At 41.3% G+C, this 12,463-nt stretch overlaps 2 protein-coding genes across 4 annotated transcripts in view; one reads left to right on the top strand and one right to left on the bottom strand.

Annotated features, from left to right (window-relative positions):
* The window catches only part of SLC31A1 (solute carrier family 31 member 1), a 39,154-nt gene that overhangs the window by 1,965 nt on the left and 24,726 nt on the right, over positions 1-12,463 (bottom strand). The window contains exons 2-4 of the mRNA XM_003911341.4: positions 3,211-3,377; positions 2,340-2,412; positions 712-880 (exon numbers count right to left, since the gene is read on the bottom strand). Of these exons, the coding sequence (XP_003911390.1) occupies positions 712-880; positions 2,340-2,412; positions 3,211-3,342 (374 nt within the window). The 5' untranslated portion in view covers positions 3,343-3,377. The remainder of the gene's footprint in view (positions 1-711; positions 881-2,339; positions 2,413-3,210; positions 3,378-12,463) is intronic.
* The window catches only part of CDC26 (cell division cycle 26), a 31,065-nt gene that overhangs the window by 14,109 nt on the left and 4,493 nt on the right, over positions 1-12,463 (top strand). For 2 of the 3 annotated variants that reach the window (XR_001895668.2, XR_001895667.2), the window contains exons 4-5: positions 2,947-3,038; positions 3,452-3,610. The gene's annotated coding sequence lies outside the window, so the exon portion shown is untranslated. Of the gene's footprint in view, positions 1-2,946; positions 3,039-3,451; positions 3,664-12,463 lie in introns of those variants that run through there. The other variant, XR_001895666.1, reaches the window with a different exon arrangement.

Raw genomic sequence — 12,463 nt, 5'->3', positions numbered from 1 at the left:
AAAAAATAGAATTAAGGGTTGGGTAGTATAGAAGAAATTACTTAATTAGGGATAAGGAGCCCTGGCTATTCATCCCCTGTGCCACCTTAGGTAGGTCACAATCCTTCTGGGCCTCAGTAAGCTCATCAGTACAATGGAAATAAATAACACTGCTTGTTTGAAAGCAGGATGTCAGTCTATAGGATTTCTTAAGGTCCAATTTGGTTTTAAGACTTACATTTTTATTAAAACAATCTCAAAAAACATTTGCCAATCCATGGGAAAAACCAATAATCACCCAAATACTTTCTTAGACAGAACACAGAAATTAATACAGTCTTATATTGTAAACAAAAAGAGGACAGAGCTGACTAGGTGTAATTTTATAGAATCAACTGCAGTCTGCCATTCTTTTATATCTTGACCTGAATTTCTTAACTTGTTCATTATTATTTTGGTAAATATTTTAAAATATGGATTCTTCACTTCCCTTCTTCTGAAGTGGCCAATACCTACAACTCAGAACAAACATTCATATTTGCAGAAGACTTCCTCTCATTCCTCCTTTGGCCTGCTCATGACCTACAAACCCAAACCTCTAAGGACAGTTTTGATCAAGGTCATACAGAACTCCTAACTCAAGAAGAGGGCTGCTGCTGATCACATAGCTGCACTTTGCTGCTTAACTGATCAAGCTCTTTAGGACTTCATCTGGATCTGTTCAGTTCTTACCCAACAGTTTTGTGTGTCTCCATAAGGATGGTTCCATTTGGTCCTGGGACAGGCATGGAATTGTAGCGAATGCTGACTTGTGACTTACGCAGCAGGCTCTCTCGGGCTATCTTGAGTCCTTCATAGAACATTGCTAGTAAAAACACTGCCACAAAAGCTCCAGCCATTTCTAAGTATGGAAGGAAAATATGGTGGTACTGTCAAACATGTGCAAAATCATTAGCCAATGTGCTGTCCAGCTAGAAAGACACACAGAAAAAATGCTACTCTCAGTTTTTGAAGACATTATATTATTCCCTCTTCTCTTGCCCAGATAGGAGAACAGCTAAGATGGTGTAACTGAAAACTATTGCCTCTGCCAAGAACATGTTTACTTTTTGATTAAGATAAGAAAAAAAATCAGAACAACAATAACCTTTTGGTCAGACTGCTTGATGTCATTAAATTAGGTTAGTTACACTGAAACACACAATGTAGAATATTCCTGAATAGGCATTTCAATTCTAAGTCTTTCACACTGGGAAGTGTTGGTAATGACATAAATGTATTCAAACTGCTAATTTAACACATTACCTGAACGAAATGCTCTCCTTCTTCCCAAAACAAATTGATTTTATGGCTCCAAAGAGACATCTGGTACCTAAGGCAGTCCAACTGACTACTGAGTTTGCGCAAGTTAAATTTAAAGTATACCATACAACATAATAGACACAAAGAGATGGGTAATCATCTACCTCAAAACTAGGAGTGACTAAGATGGGCCATGCCAAAAATCAGGAAGGATGTGGGCCATAGTTTGGTAGACTAAAAGAACACTGGTCTAGGTAGCTCTGGAAGGTCTGGGTCCTTGTCCTAGCTCTGACATATTAACTCTATGATTGAGGGCAAGTCATTTCACTCTTTGTGGCACTTAGTTTATCGTAAAATTGAAGTATTATATTAGAGCAATAGTTTTAAACTTAGAGTTATTTTGTGGTATTTAACTTGACTTAGTCTTACGTCCAGGACTAATAACTTATTAAATAAGTAAACACTCTGAGGCCAGGCATGGTGGTTCATGCCTGTAATCCCAGCACTTTGGGAGGCCGAGGTGGGTGGATCACCTGAGGTCAGGAGTTTGAGACCAGCCTGGCAAACACGGCAAAACCCCGTTTCTACTAAAAATACAAAAATTAGCTGGGCATGGTGGTGGGTGCCTGTAACTCTAGCTACTTGGGAGGCTGAGGCAGGAGAATTGCTTGAACTTGGGAGCGGAGATTGCAGTGAGCCAAGATAGCTGCCACTGCACTCCAACCTGGGTGACAAGAATGAAACTCCATCTCAAAAAAAAAAAAGTAAACACTCTGGAAAAGAATGAAAGAAAATGGATTGCAAAAGACTTCTATTTGGTATCTAAATTATTTTTTAGAGCTCCAAAACATACAGGTTAGTTAACAGAGGTTTACCAGAGGACCAAAAAAGTACTGTGTTTCCTACCTTCTAGGTAGGAAATAGGAACCAAGATGGTTATGCATCATTACCATGTTGACTCAGTAGTTAGGACAGAAACAGGTGCTGGACTTCCAAATTATTTGTCACTATCTCTCATGTGACTATCACCTTCCAGCACTACCTGATGGCTTACTCACCTCCAGCTGTATTGATCACCAAACCGGAAAACAGTAGTTCCACATTCTTAAAGCCAAAGTAGAAGGTCATAGGCTGCCAGAAAACCAAAACAAGTCAGTTAGAGATGAATGAAAATTCTAAATGAGAATTTGGGGCAAAGAAGCTTAGAACATTTAAAAGTAGAAGATCTGGATAGTAAGAAGAGACACTCATGTGAGTGGGAAGCCCTCATTTTAGTGTTACTACCGAGCATGAGTACTCTACTGGGCCCCTACCATCAACATTTATCTTTCTTTCTTTTTTGTTTTTTTTTTTGAGACAGATTCTCTCTCTGTCACCCAGGCTGGAATGCAGTTGTGAGATCTCAGCTCACTAAAACCTCCACCTCCCAGGTTCAAGCGATTCTCCTGCCTCAGCCTCCCAAGTAGCTGGGACTACAGGCATATGCCACCATGCCTGGCTAATTTTTTGTATTTTTAGTAGAGACAGGGTTTCACCGTGTTAGCCAGGATGGTCTCGATCTCCTGACCTCGTGATCCACCTGCCTCCACCTCCCAAAGTGTTGGGATTACAGGCATGAGCCACTGCGCCTGGCCAACTTTTGTCTTTCTCTCTTTTCCACACAAGGCATAAAGACCAGAACTTAATTCAGAAAAGAGTTGATTTTAGACGGGACTACCAAAGAAAGAAGCCTAAAATCTTGGTTCTGGTGTGACTCTGTAAGTAGCCTGCCATGTAATCTTGGGCAAATTACTTGCTTGGGTCTGCTTTAGTTATCCTCACTGGTAAACTGACCTTTAAAGATAATAAGCTTCCAACACTAAAATTCCATTATTTCTATTACCCAAGTGGGTGGGAAAGGGCCTGCATTGCCCCTCCTATGGCACTCACCATCATCATCATCATGTTGCTGTCTCCTCCACCATGGGAGTGTGAGGCTGAAGTGGCTGGGTGATGGTGAGAAGGTTGCATGGTACTGTTGGAGTCCATATAGCTCATCTCCATATGGTGGGAATGATCCATTTTTTCCAGGAAAAGTTGAGAGTCAGCAGAAGATTCTTTTAAGAGAAAGAATTATATATAATAATTTAAGGATATAAAAATCTTGTTTCTTTTTTTTTTTAATTTTTAGAGATGGAATCTTGCCATGTTGCCCAGGCTGGAATGCAATGGCTATTCACAGGCATGATCCCGCTACTGATCAATACAGGAGTTTTGACCTGCTCCATTTCTGACCTAGGCTGGTTCACCAGGCAACCTGGTGGTTCCCTGCTCCTGGGCTTGTTTCTTGGTAAATACTTTGTCTATATGGAATTTGTCTAATAAATGAATGCTCTCCTAGCATCTTTACTCAGAATTATTTTTCATAATCTACAGATGGAGTGAGAAGGAACTCATGCTAATAGAGATCACTTTTGGAGACTGTAGCAGAAAGGGTTTACATGTAGGGCTACAGATGCCTAATCCTTCCTTATTCTGCAGAATTGTTCCTTTTTTTTTTTTTTTTTTTTTTTGAGACAGGGTCTTGCTCTGTCACCCAGGCTGGAGTGCAACTCACTGCAGCCTCAACCTCAGCCTCCTAAGTAGGTAGAATCACAGGCCTTAGCTTAGTCCACCACCACCACCATGCCTAGCTAATTTTTTGTTTTACGGTACAGATGAGGTCTCATGTTGCCCAGGCAGGTCTCAAACTCTTGAGCTCAAGCAATCCTCTTGCCTTGGCCTCCCAAAGTGTTGGGATTACCCATGTAAGCCACTGTGTCCAGCCAGTGTAGTTCCTTTAATAGGTATTGCTTAATATATGTTCAAACTTAAATATTAGATAAGGAGAAGAAAAGCAGCTTCTTTGGATTGCAGGAAACAGACAATCTGTAATAAGATACAAATGAACGCCGTTAATGAAATTTAACTGCTTTAAGGCTTTCTAATCATAAATGTCAGCAGATGAAAAGCAAGGACTTCAGATAATTCACCTAATTGGGATGGCCTGTGCCTAATCTGGATATTTTGATTACATTTTCACATACAGGACAACCAGCCTTCAGCTAATTTAAATTTGAAGAAAGGTCTACTGTGGCCCTAGGCAAGCAATGTGCTCAGACTTTAGATATAATTTCAATCCTACCAGGACATTAGAGTGAAGAACATGAAAAACAAGGTATAAATTGGATACTCTATATTAAATTAAGTCCAGACAACTGCAAATTCAGCCTTGTTTCTTTACTACCACATCACTGTATTGCTGCAAAAGTCATCTAAGACATAAACCAAGGAGCAATAATTCCCTTTTCTTTAAATTTATTTTTTTATTTTTGAGACAGAGTTTTGCATTGTTGCCCAGGCTAGAGAACAGTGGCGTGATCTCTGCTCACTGCAACCTTCACCTCTTGTATTCAAGCGATTCTTGTGCCTCAGCTGCCTGAGTAGTTGGGATTACAGGTGTGTACCACCACACCTGGCTAATTTTTAAATTTTTAGTAGAGATGGGGTTTCACCATGTTGGCCAGGCTGGTCTAGAACTCCTAAGCTCAAGTGATCTGCCCGCCTCGGCCTCCCAAAGTGCTGGGATTATAGGCTTGAGCTACTGTGCCTGGCCCGGAAGCAGTAACTCCTATAGCTAGAGTTGGAGTGGGAGAGTGGGAAGCTGGGGTGTGTGGAAGGGAAGGTGTTGTTGGATTCTCTTTATGTGTCCCTCAACTCGTCTGTGGAAGAAAAAGTGGTTTTAAAAATTCCAAGTAGGTATTCGTGTTCATGAAACCAAGTATGCTTTTCATTATTCATGCACTCAATAAATATTTATCAAGCTCCTATTACATACCAAACTCTGACCTAAGTGCTAATAATTCAACAGTGAATATGACAAACAAGGTTCCTAATAGGGAGAGAAACAATAAACACAATTTCATGTTGTGAAGGAAATAAGCTGAGAAATAAGACACAATTACTAAGAGGTAAAGAAGAAATTGGCCAGGTGCGGTGGCTCATGCCTGTTATCCTAGCACTTTGGAAGGCTGAGGCGGGCAGATCACTTGAGGCCAGGAGTTCGAGACCAGCCTGGCCAACATGATGAAACCCCATCTCCACTGAAAAAAAAAAAAAAAGCAACAAAAATATTAGCCAGGTGTGGTGGCGTGCACTTGTAATCCCAGTTACTCGAGTGGCTGAGGCATGAGAATCACTTGAACTTGGGAGGTGGAGGTTTCAGTGAGTCAAGGTTGCACCACTGCACTCCAGCCTAGGTGACAGAAGGAGACTGTCTCAAAAAAAAAAAAAAAAAAAAAAGACTGTAGGTAGGAAATTTATATCGATTCAGGGAGCCATCTATTTATCTATTTTCTCCTTGTTAACTCCTACCCCATGGTTCTATGACAGCTGGCTTAAGAAATAGGTTCTTATTTCTAGTGAAGGATAAGGCAAAGCATCAGGTAGGCATAATCAAAGATCCCCTTTCATGCCAGACACTAGATTATTTTATAATTATAGAGCTTGACAGTGAAACCCCGTCTCTACTAAAAATACAAAAATTAGCCAGGCATGGTGGCATGTGCCTGTAATCCCAGCTTCTCAGGAGGCTGAGGCAGAGAATTGCTTAAACCCGGGAGGCGGAGGTTGCAGTGAGCAGAGATCATGCCGCTGCACTCCAGCCTGGGCAGCAAAGCAAGACTCCATTAAAAAAAAAAAAAAAAATTACAGAGCTCAACAATCTGGTATTATTGATACCATTACCATAAAGAGATTAGATTGGAGGTATAAAAACATACATAACAGGGTCTTTGTCTACAACATTTTTAGAGTAAACATGAAAAAATACAATGCACAATAAAATAAAGACCACGCTCAAAGTGTCAATGATGGGACAAATGGCAGGTGGGCAGCTGTTTTCAGATAAAGAGGTAATCACGGTAGGATGGAGAGATCACTGGCATCTGAGTGATCATAAATTATGATATTGAACCAAACAAATGCAGTAAGAATGAAAAGACTTTCGCTAGCCAGGAAGACTATTAACACATCCTTATAAAAAGATAAAGGCAGAAGACACAAATACTGTTCTCTTCCAATAAGAGTCTGAAAAATGATTATAGCATAAGAAAACCATAAAGGATTATTTCATTCCATATTATCAATATGAATCGTGGTCAGGAAGAGGCAATGAATATTTGCAAGAGTGCCTTCTTAAGACCAAAGGAAATAAAGAAATGAACATGGAGTCTTTCCTCAAGGAGCTTTAAGGCTAAAAGCTAGAAAGGGAAACTGAACAGTCATAATTTTCATTTTGGGATATAAGATAACATGTAAAGGACTGTTAAAAAAGCAAGACTAGGCCAGGCGCAGTGGCTCACCCCTGTGATCCCAGCACTTTGGGAGGCCGAGGTGAGCAGATCACCTGAGGTCAGGAGTTTAAGACCAGCCTGACTAAAAACCCCGTCTCTACTGAAAATACAAAACTTAGCCAGATCTAGTGGCAGGCACCTGTAATCCCAGCTACTTGGGAGGCTGAGGCAGGAGAATCGCTTGAACCTGGGAGGCAGAGGTTGCAGTGAGCCGAGACTGTGCCATTGCACTCCAGCCTGGGCAACAGACTGAGACTCCATCTCAAAAAAAAAAAAAAAAAAAACAAAAAAAAAAAGACTATAGTACCACAAACTACCTAAAAGTTGTAACCCTGATGATTTCCTTGATGAACTTTCATAACATTAATTATTACCATGAACTAATTTCGAAGACCCACAGGTTCTTAATTATTCAGGCCCCTCATTATCAATTAAGAGAAATCTACTCAATGATGACACATTATCAAATCTCTTCAGACATATCAGTGACTCAGGACAAAGTATATACAAATTTCCAGAAAACCTTTCAAAGTATGCACCTGTTTTGAAGTGTCATCTGTGCAGGATATATTTCACATCCAAATATACTAGGAGATAGAACAAGAGCAGAATCTACTTGCTCTCATTGTCAGTAGACAATGGATGTAATGTAATGGAATCCTATGCAAGGCTTACCCAATGGTGTATGAATAGGAAGGTACAAAGCTGTTGGAGATTACTAAATAAACATACACTGTAGGCTCAAATACAAACCAATCCTGATAAGTCCTTAAGCTCACTAAAAGCTTTATTTTAGGAAAAGATCCCATGGGAATATGCAAAGCTAAATGACATTAAAAAAGGAAAAACTTACAAATTAATTATTAAAGCATAATAAATAAAAGTGATTATATTTTTTTCTCTTCCCACTTAAATTTTCAGTGATGTGCTGTATGTATTTGGATAACTTATCTTCTAAAGCAATCAAACACACCTAACCCATTCTCTCTAGAATAGAAATTCAACTTATAGGAGGTAAACTACCATTGGTTCTTTTTAGCCTGTTTCCTTTGGTAGCTTTAATCTAAGATGACTCAAGCTCAGCTTCTTCCAAAATAAAAATGGGTATTGATGTAAAAATAAGTTAAAATCCAGGGTCACAGCAATCTTTTTTTTTTTTTTTTTTAAGACGGAGTCTCGCTCTGTCACCCAGGCTGGAGTGCAGTGGCCGGATCTCAACTCACTGCAAGCTCCGCCTCCCTGGGTTCACGCCATTCTCCTGCCTCAGCCTCCTGAGTAGCTGGGACTCAACTCACTGCAAGCTCCGCCTCCCTGGGTTCACGCCATTCTCCTGCCTCAGCCTCCTGAGTAGCTGGGACTACAGGCGCCCGCCACCTCGCTCGGCTAGTTTTTTGTATTTTTTAGTAGAGACGGGGTTTCACCATGTTAGCCAGGATGGTCTCGATCTCCTGACCTCGTAATCTGCCCGTCTCGGCCTCCCAAAGTGCTGGGATTACAGGCGTGAGCCACCGCGCCTGGCCGGTCACAGCAATCTTTGCTCTATTTTTTTTTTTTTAGATGGAGTCTCACTCTGTCGCCCAGGCTGGAGTGCAGTGGTGCGATCTTGGCTCGCTGCAACCTCCACCTCTCAGGTTCAAGCAGTTCTCCGGCCTCAGCTTCCCTAGTAGCTGGGATTACAGGCATGTGCCACCATGCCCAGCTAATTTTTTATTTTTAGTGGAACCGGGTTTTACCATTTTAGCAAGGCTGGTGTTGAACTCCTGACCTCAAATGATCTGCCCACTTTGGCCTCCCAAAGTGCTGGGATAACAGGCATGAACCACCATGCCAGGCCAAATTTACAAATTATTTGTAAAGAACAATACTGTCTAAATCTGTTTTGTATGGCTATAACAGAATACCTCAGGCTGGGTAATTTACAAAGAAAAGAGGTTTATTTGCCTCATGATTCTGGGGACTGGACAGTCCAAGAGCATGGTGCCAGCATCTGCGGGGCTTCTGGCAGAGAAGCAGAAAGGCAGGTGGGCATGTGCAAAGAGATATGGACTCACTTTACAGCAACCCAATCTTGCAGGAACGAATCCATTCCTGTGAAAGCAATAACTCACTCGCTCCTGAGAGTGGACATTAATTTACTCATGAGGGTGGATCCCTAAGGACCCAAATGCCTACCGGCTCTCACCACTGTTACAAATACTAACCAAAAAAACGTGAATATGTAACTCAGGGACAGAACTGAAAAACAAACAATAAAAAAACCCTTAGGATTCCTAACCTTTAATCTATGATAAAATCCACCTACAATATTTTATTTACCAAGTTGAGCTTATAACTAGGGTAGAAAGATTAGAATTACTGTGACCAGGTGTGGTGGCTCACGCCTGTAATCTCAGCACTTTCGGAGGCCGAGGAGGGTGGATCACCTGAGGTCAGGAGTTCGAGACTAGCCTGACCAACATAGTGAAACCCCATCTCTACTAAAAATATAAAATTAGCTGGGCGTGGTGGTGCATGCCTGTAATCCCAGCTACCTGAGAGGCTGAGGCAGGATAATCGCTTGAATCCAGGAGGTGGAGGTTGCAGTGAGCGAAGATCCTGCCATTGCACTCCAGCCTGGGCAATAAGAGCGAAACTCCATCTCAAACAACAACAATAACAACAACAACAACAACAACCACCACCCCCAAAACAAAGAAAGATTAGAATTACTGTACTGCCCTTTCATTTACTTTTTTTTTTTTTTTTGCCAATTGAGGTACACTAGTTTTCTTTAACATAATTCAAAATAGTTCAATACTGGAGAGTCACCTTTGCATTAAAATAATGGAATGACAGGATTTAACTACATAACTGAACACATCTATACAAAGAATTTGGAAGGTGAAGGTGAATTTTAAAAGAAAAGGGAGGTGATCTGATTGTATGTCCTGGGAAAGTTACTTAGCCATTCTGGAGCTGGTCTCCAGCCTATACAACTTGGAGGATTCTTGGGAGGATTATATGAGATAACATACATAAAGCATCTACCAAAGTGCCCGATAAATGGCAGTTATTATCATTATGTGGAAGATTAGGGGATAAAAGACCTTGCGTAGGGAAAATCCAATGAGTGAACTTCGTGGGAGAAGGCATTAATCAAAATATTAGCTGGGTTTCTCTCCCCACTTGACTTTATTAAGACAACCCTTGACTTGTCTGTTAGTTTCTCTCCTACAAAGTATGCGAGTCAAGACTACTTTCAAGACTGGGCACAGTGGCTCACGCCTATAATCCCAGCACTTTGGGAGGCCGAGGTGGGAGGATCACTTGAGGTCAGGAGTTTGAGACCAGCCTGGCCAACATGGTGAAACCCCATCTCTACTAAAAATACAAAAATTAGCCGGGCATGGTGGCGGGTGCCTGTAATCCCAGCTACTTGGGAGGCTGAGGCAGGAGAATCACTTGAACCTGGGAGGCTGTGTTGTAGTGAACTGAGACTGCGCCATTGCTCTCTAGCCTGGGCGACAAGAGCAAAACTCTGTCTCAAAAAAAAAAAAAAAAAAAAAAAGACTACTTTCAAGTCTCTTTCTGCCTGTCCTGATTCCTGAGACCATGCAGTGGCTATGAACACTCATGTGAACAGTTCATAAGACCTCTTCCTTCTAGCACAGAAATCTTGGATCTTTTTTTTTTTTTTTTGAGACGGAGTCTCTGTCACCCAGGCTGGACTGCAGTGACACAATCTCAGCTCACTGCAACCTCCACCTCCTGAGTTCAAGTGATATAAAATAAAAGATGGCCTGGCCATCTTCTTGGATTATTAAAGAAGATGAGAAATGGTCTAGGAATTGACTATTTTAAAAAATTAAGCAAGAGGTTATGTGGAATTTAGTTCCCATAAAATAGTTAAGAAAAGGAGTTTCTTTCTCAGGAAGGCTTTAAACTATTCAGTTTCTAGGGAACATTTATCTTCAGTTAGGTACCTGAAGTTGGCTATGTGCCAACTTGTTTCTGTTGCTCTGAATGCTATTAAATATAGGAAACAGCACATGCTATATTGACTCTTGAAGAGCTCAGCACTTCTATTGCTTTCCTCTCTCCCCCATTTAATAAGTACGGTATGATATTTTTCCCGATAACTTTCAAAACCTCCTTATAGTCAAGGGTCTTTCATAGTCAACCTCCAAAGATTATCAAAAAAGTTTTCCCTATACCTGCCCTGTCACCTCCAAGACAGACACAGTCTGTAAAATCTAGTATCTTTAACAAAAATACATACAAATTTATGGTCAGGAGTTAGGAAATTAGCAAGATGGCTAAATTCTGATGCCTATTCTGAGTCTTAGCATTGAGTATTGGCCTTATTTCTATTGCACAATAAGAATAAGATATAATAATCCATAGGGACTATGGAGATTAGATTGCACAAAAAGACTACACAGAAGTAGTCATACATCTGCCACATGGGCTCTTTTCTCTAGCTCAGACAGATATAATCTGGAGCCCCGGACAATTCTTTTGGAGACTGCCTGTCTTTCCTGGCTTCCATGATAAGGAAGAAAGTCTTTATTCTTAAAATGATTAGGGTCATATTCCTTTTTAGATTTGTAAAAACATTTAAAAAAAGAGACATCTATCTAGTTTATCTTCTACTTTCTATATTCATTACTTATAATTGGTAACTGTAAGTTTTTGGCAAGCACTTATACAGAAAATTCAAGGTCAAAGACAGTACACTACCATAAACAGGGATGCATGCTTATGGACTATGTCCACATGATCAAGCAACCAGTTTAACTGGGCAAATCCTGCCTTTTGATGACCTGTATGGGGTTAGCAGACACTCTGAGAAATGACTCTGGCTTTGTTTTGATTGCTCCTATAGGTGAATTTTAAAATTATCTTGGTTAGGTACGGTGGCTCATGCCTTTAATCTCAGCACTTTGGGAGAACGAGGCGGGTGAATCACTTGAGGCCAGGAGTTTAAGACCAGCCTGGCCAACATGGCAAAACCCCATCTCTACTAAAAATTAGCTAGGTATGGTGGTGTGTCTGTAGTTCCAGCTACTCAGGAGGCTGAGGCATGATAATCACTTGAACACAGGAGGTGGAGGTTGCAGTGAGCTGAGATTGTGCCACTGCACTCCAGACTGGGCGACAGAGCAAGATTCTTTCTCAATAAATAAAATAAAATAAAAATAAAAATTATCATCCAGGTGGGGTGGCTCACGCCTGTAATCCCAGCACTTTGGGAGGCCAAGGCGGGCAGATCATGAGGTCAGGAGATCGAGACCATCCTGGCTAACATGGTGAAACCTTGTCTCTACTAAAAATACAAAAAATTAGCTGGGCCTGGTGGCACGTGCCTGTAGTCCCAGCTACTCAGGAGGCTGAGGCAGAAAAATCACTTGAACCTGGGAGGCAGAGGTTGCACTGGGCTGAGATCATGCCACTGCACTCTAGTCTGGGTGACAGAGCGAGATTCCATCTCAAAAAAAAAAAAAAAAAATCTTAATGGCTGGGCATGGTAGCTTACACATGTAATCCCAGCACTTTGGGAAGCTGAGACACGCAGATCACTTGAACCCAGGAGTTTGATACCAGGCTGGGCAACATGGTGAAACCTCGTCTGTACTAAAAATACAAAAATTAGCTGGGCATGCTGGTGTGCACCTGTGGTCCCAGCTTGAGAGGGTGTGGGAGATCACTTGTGCCTGGGAAGTCACGGCTGCAGTGAGTAGTGATTGCGCCACTGCACTCTAGTGTGGGCGAAAGGGTGAGGCCCTGTCTCAAAAAAAATTATCCTGATGGCTCAATAAATCCCACACACC

The sequence above is a fragment of the Papio anubis genome, chromosome 13 (genome assembly GCF_008728515.1).
Source record: "Papio anubis isolate 15944 chromosome 13, Panubis1.0, whole genome shotgun sequence".
Taxonomy (NCBI): Eukaryota; Metazoa; Chordata; class Mammalia; order Primates; family Cercopithecidae; genus Papio; species Papio anubis.
The sequence above is the reverse complement of the archived record's forward strand: the minus strand, read 5'-3'. Positions and strand labels throughout refer to the sequence as shown.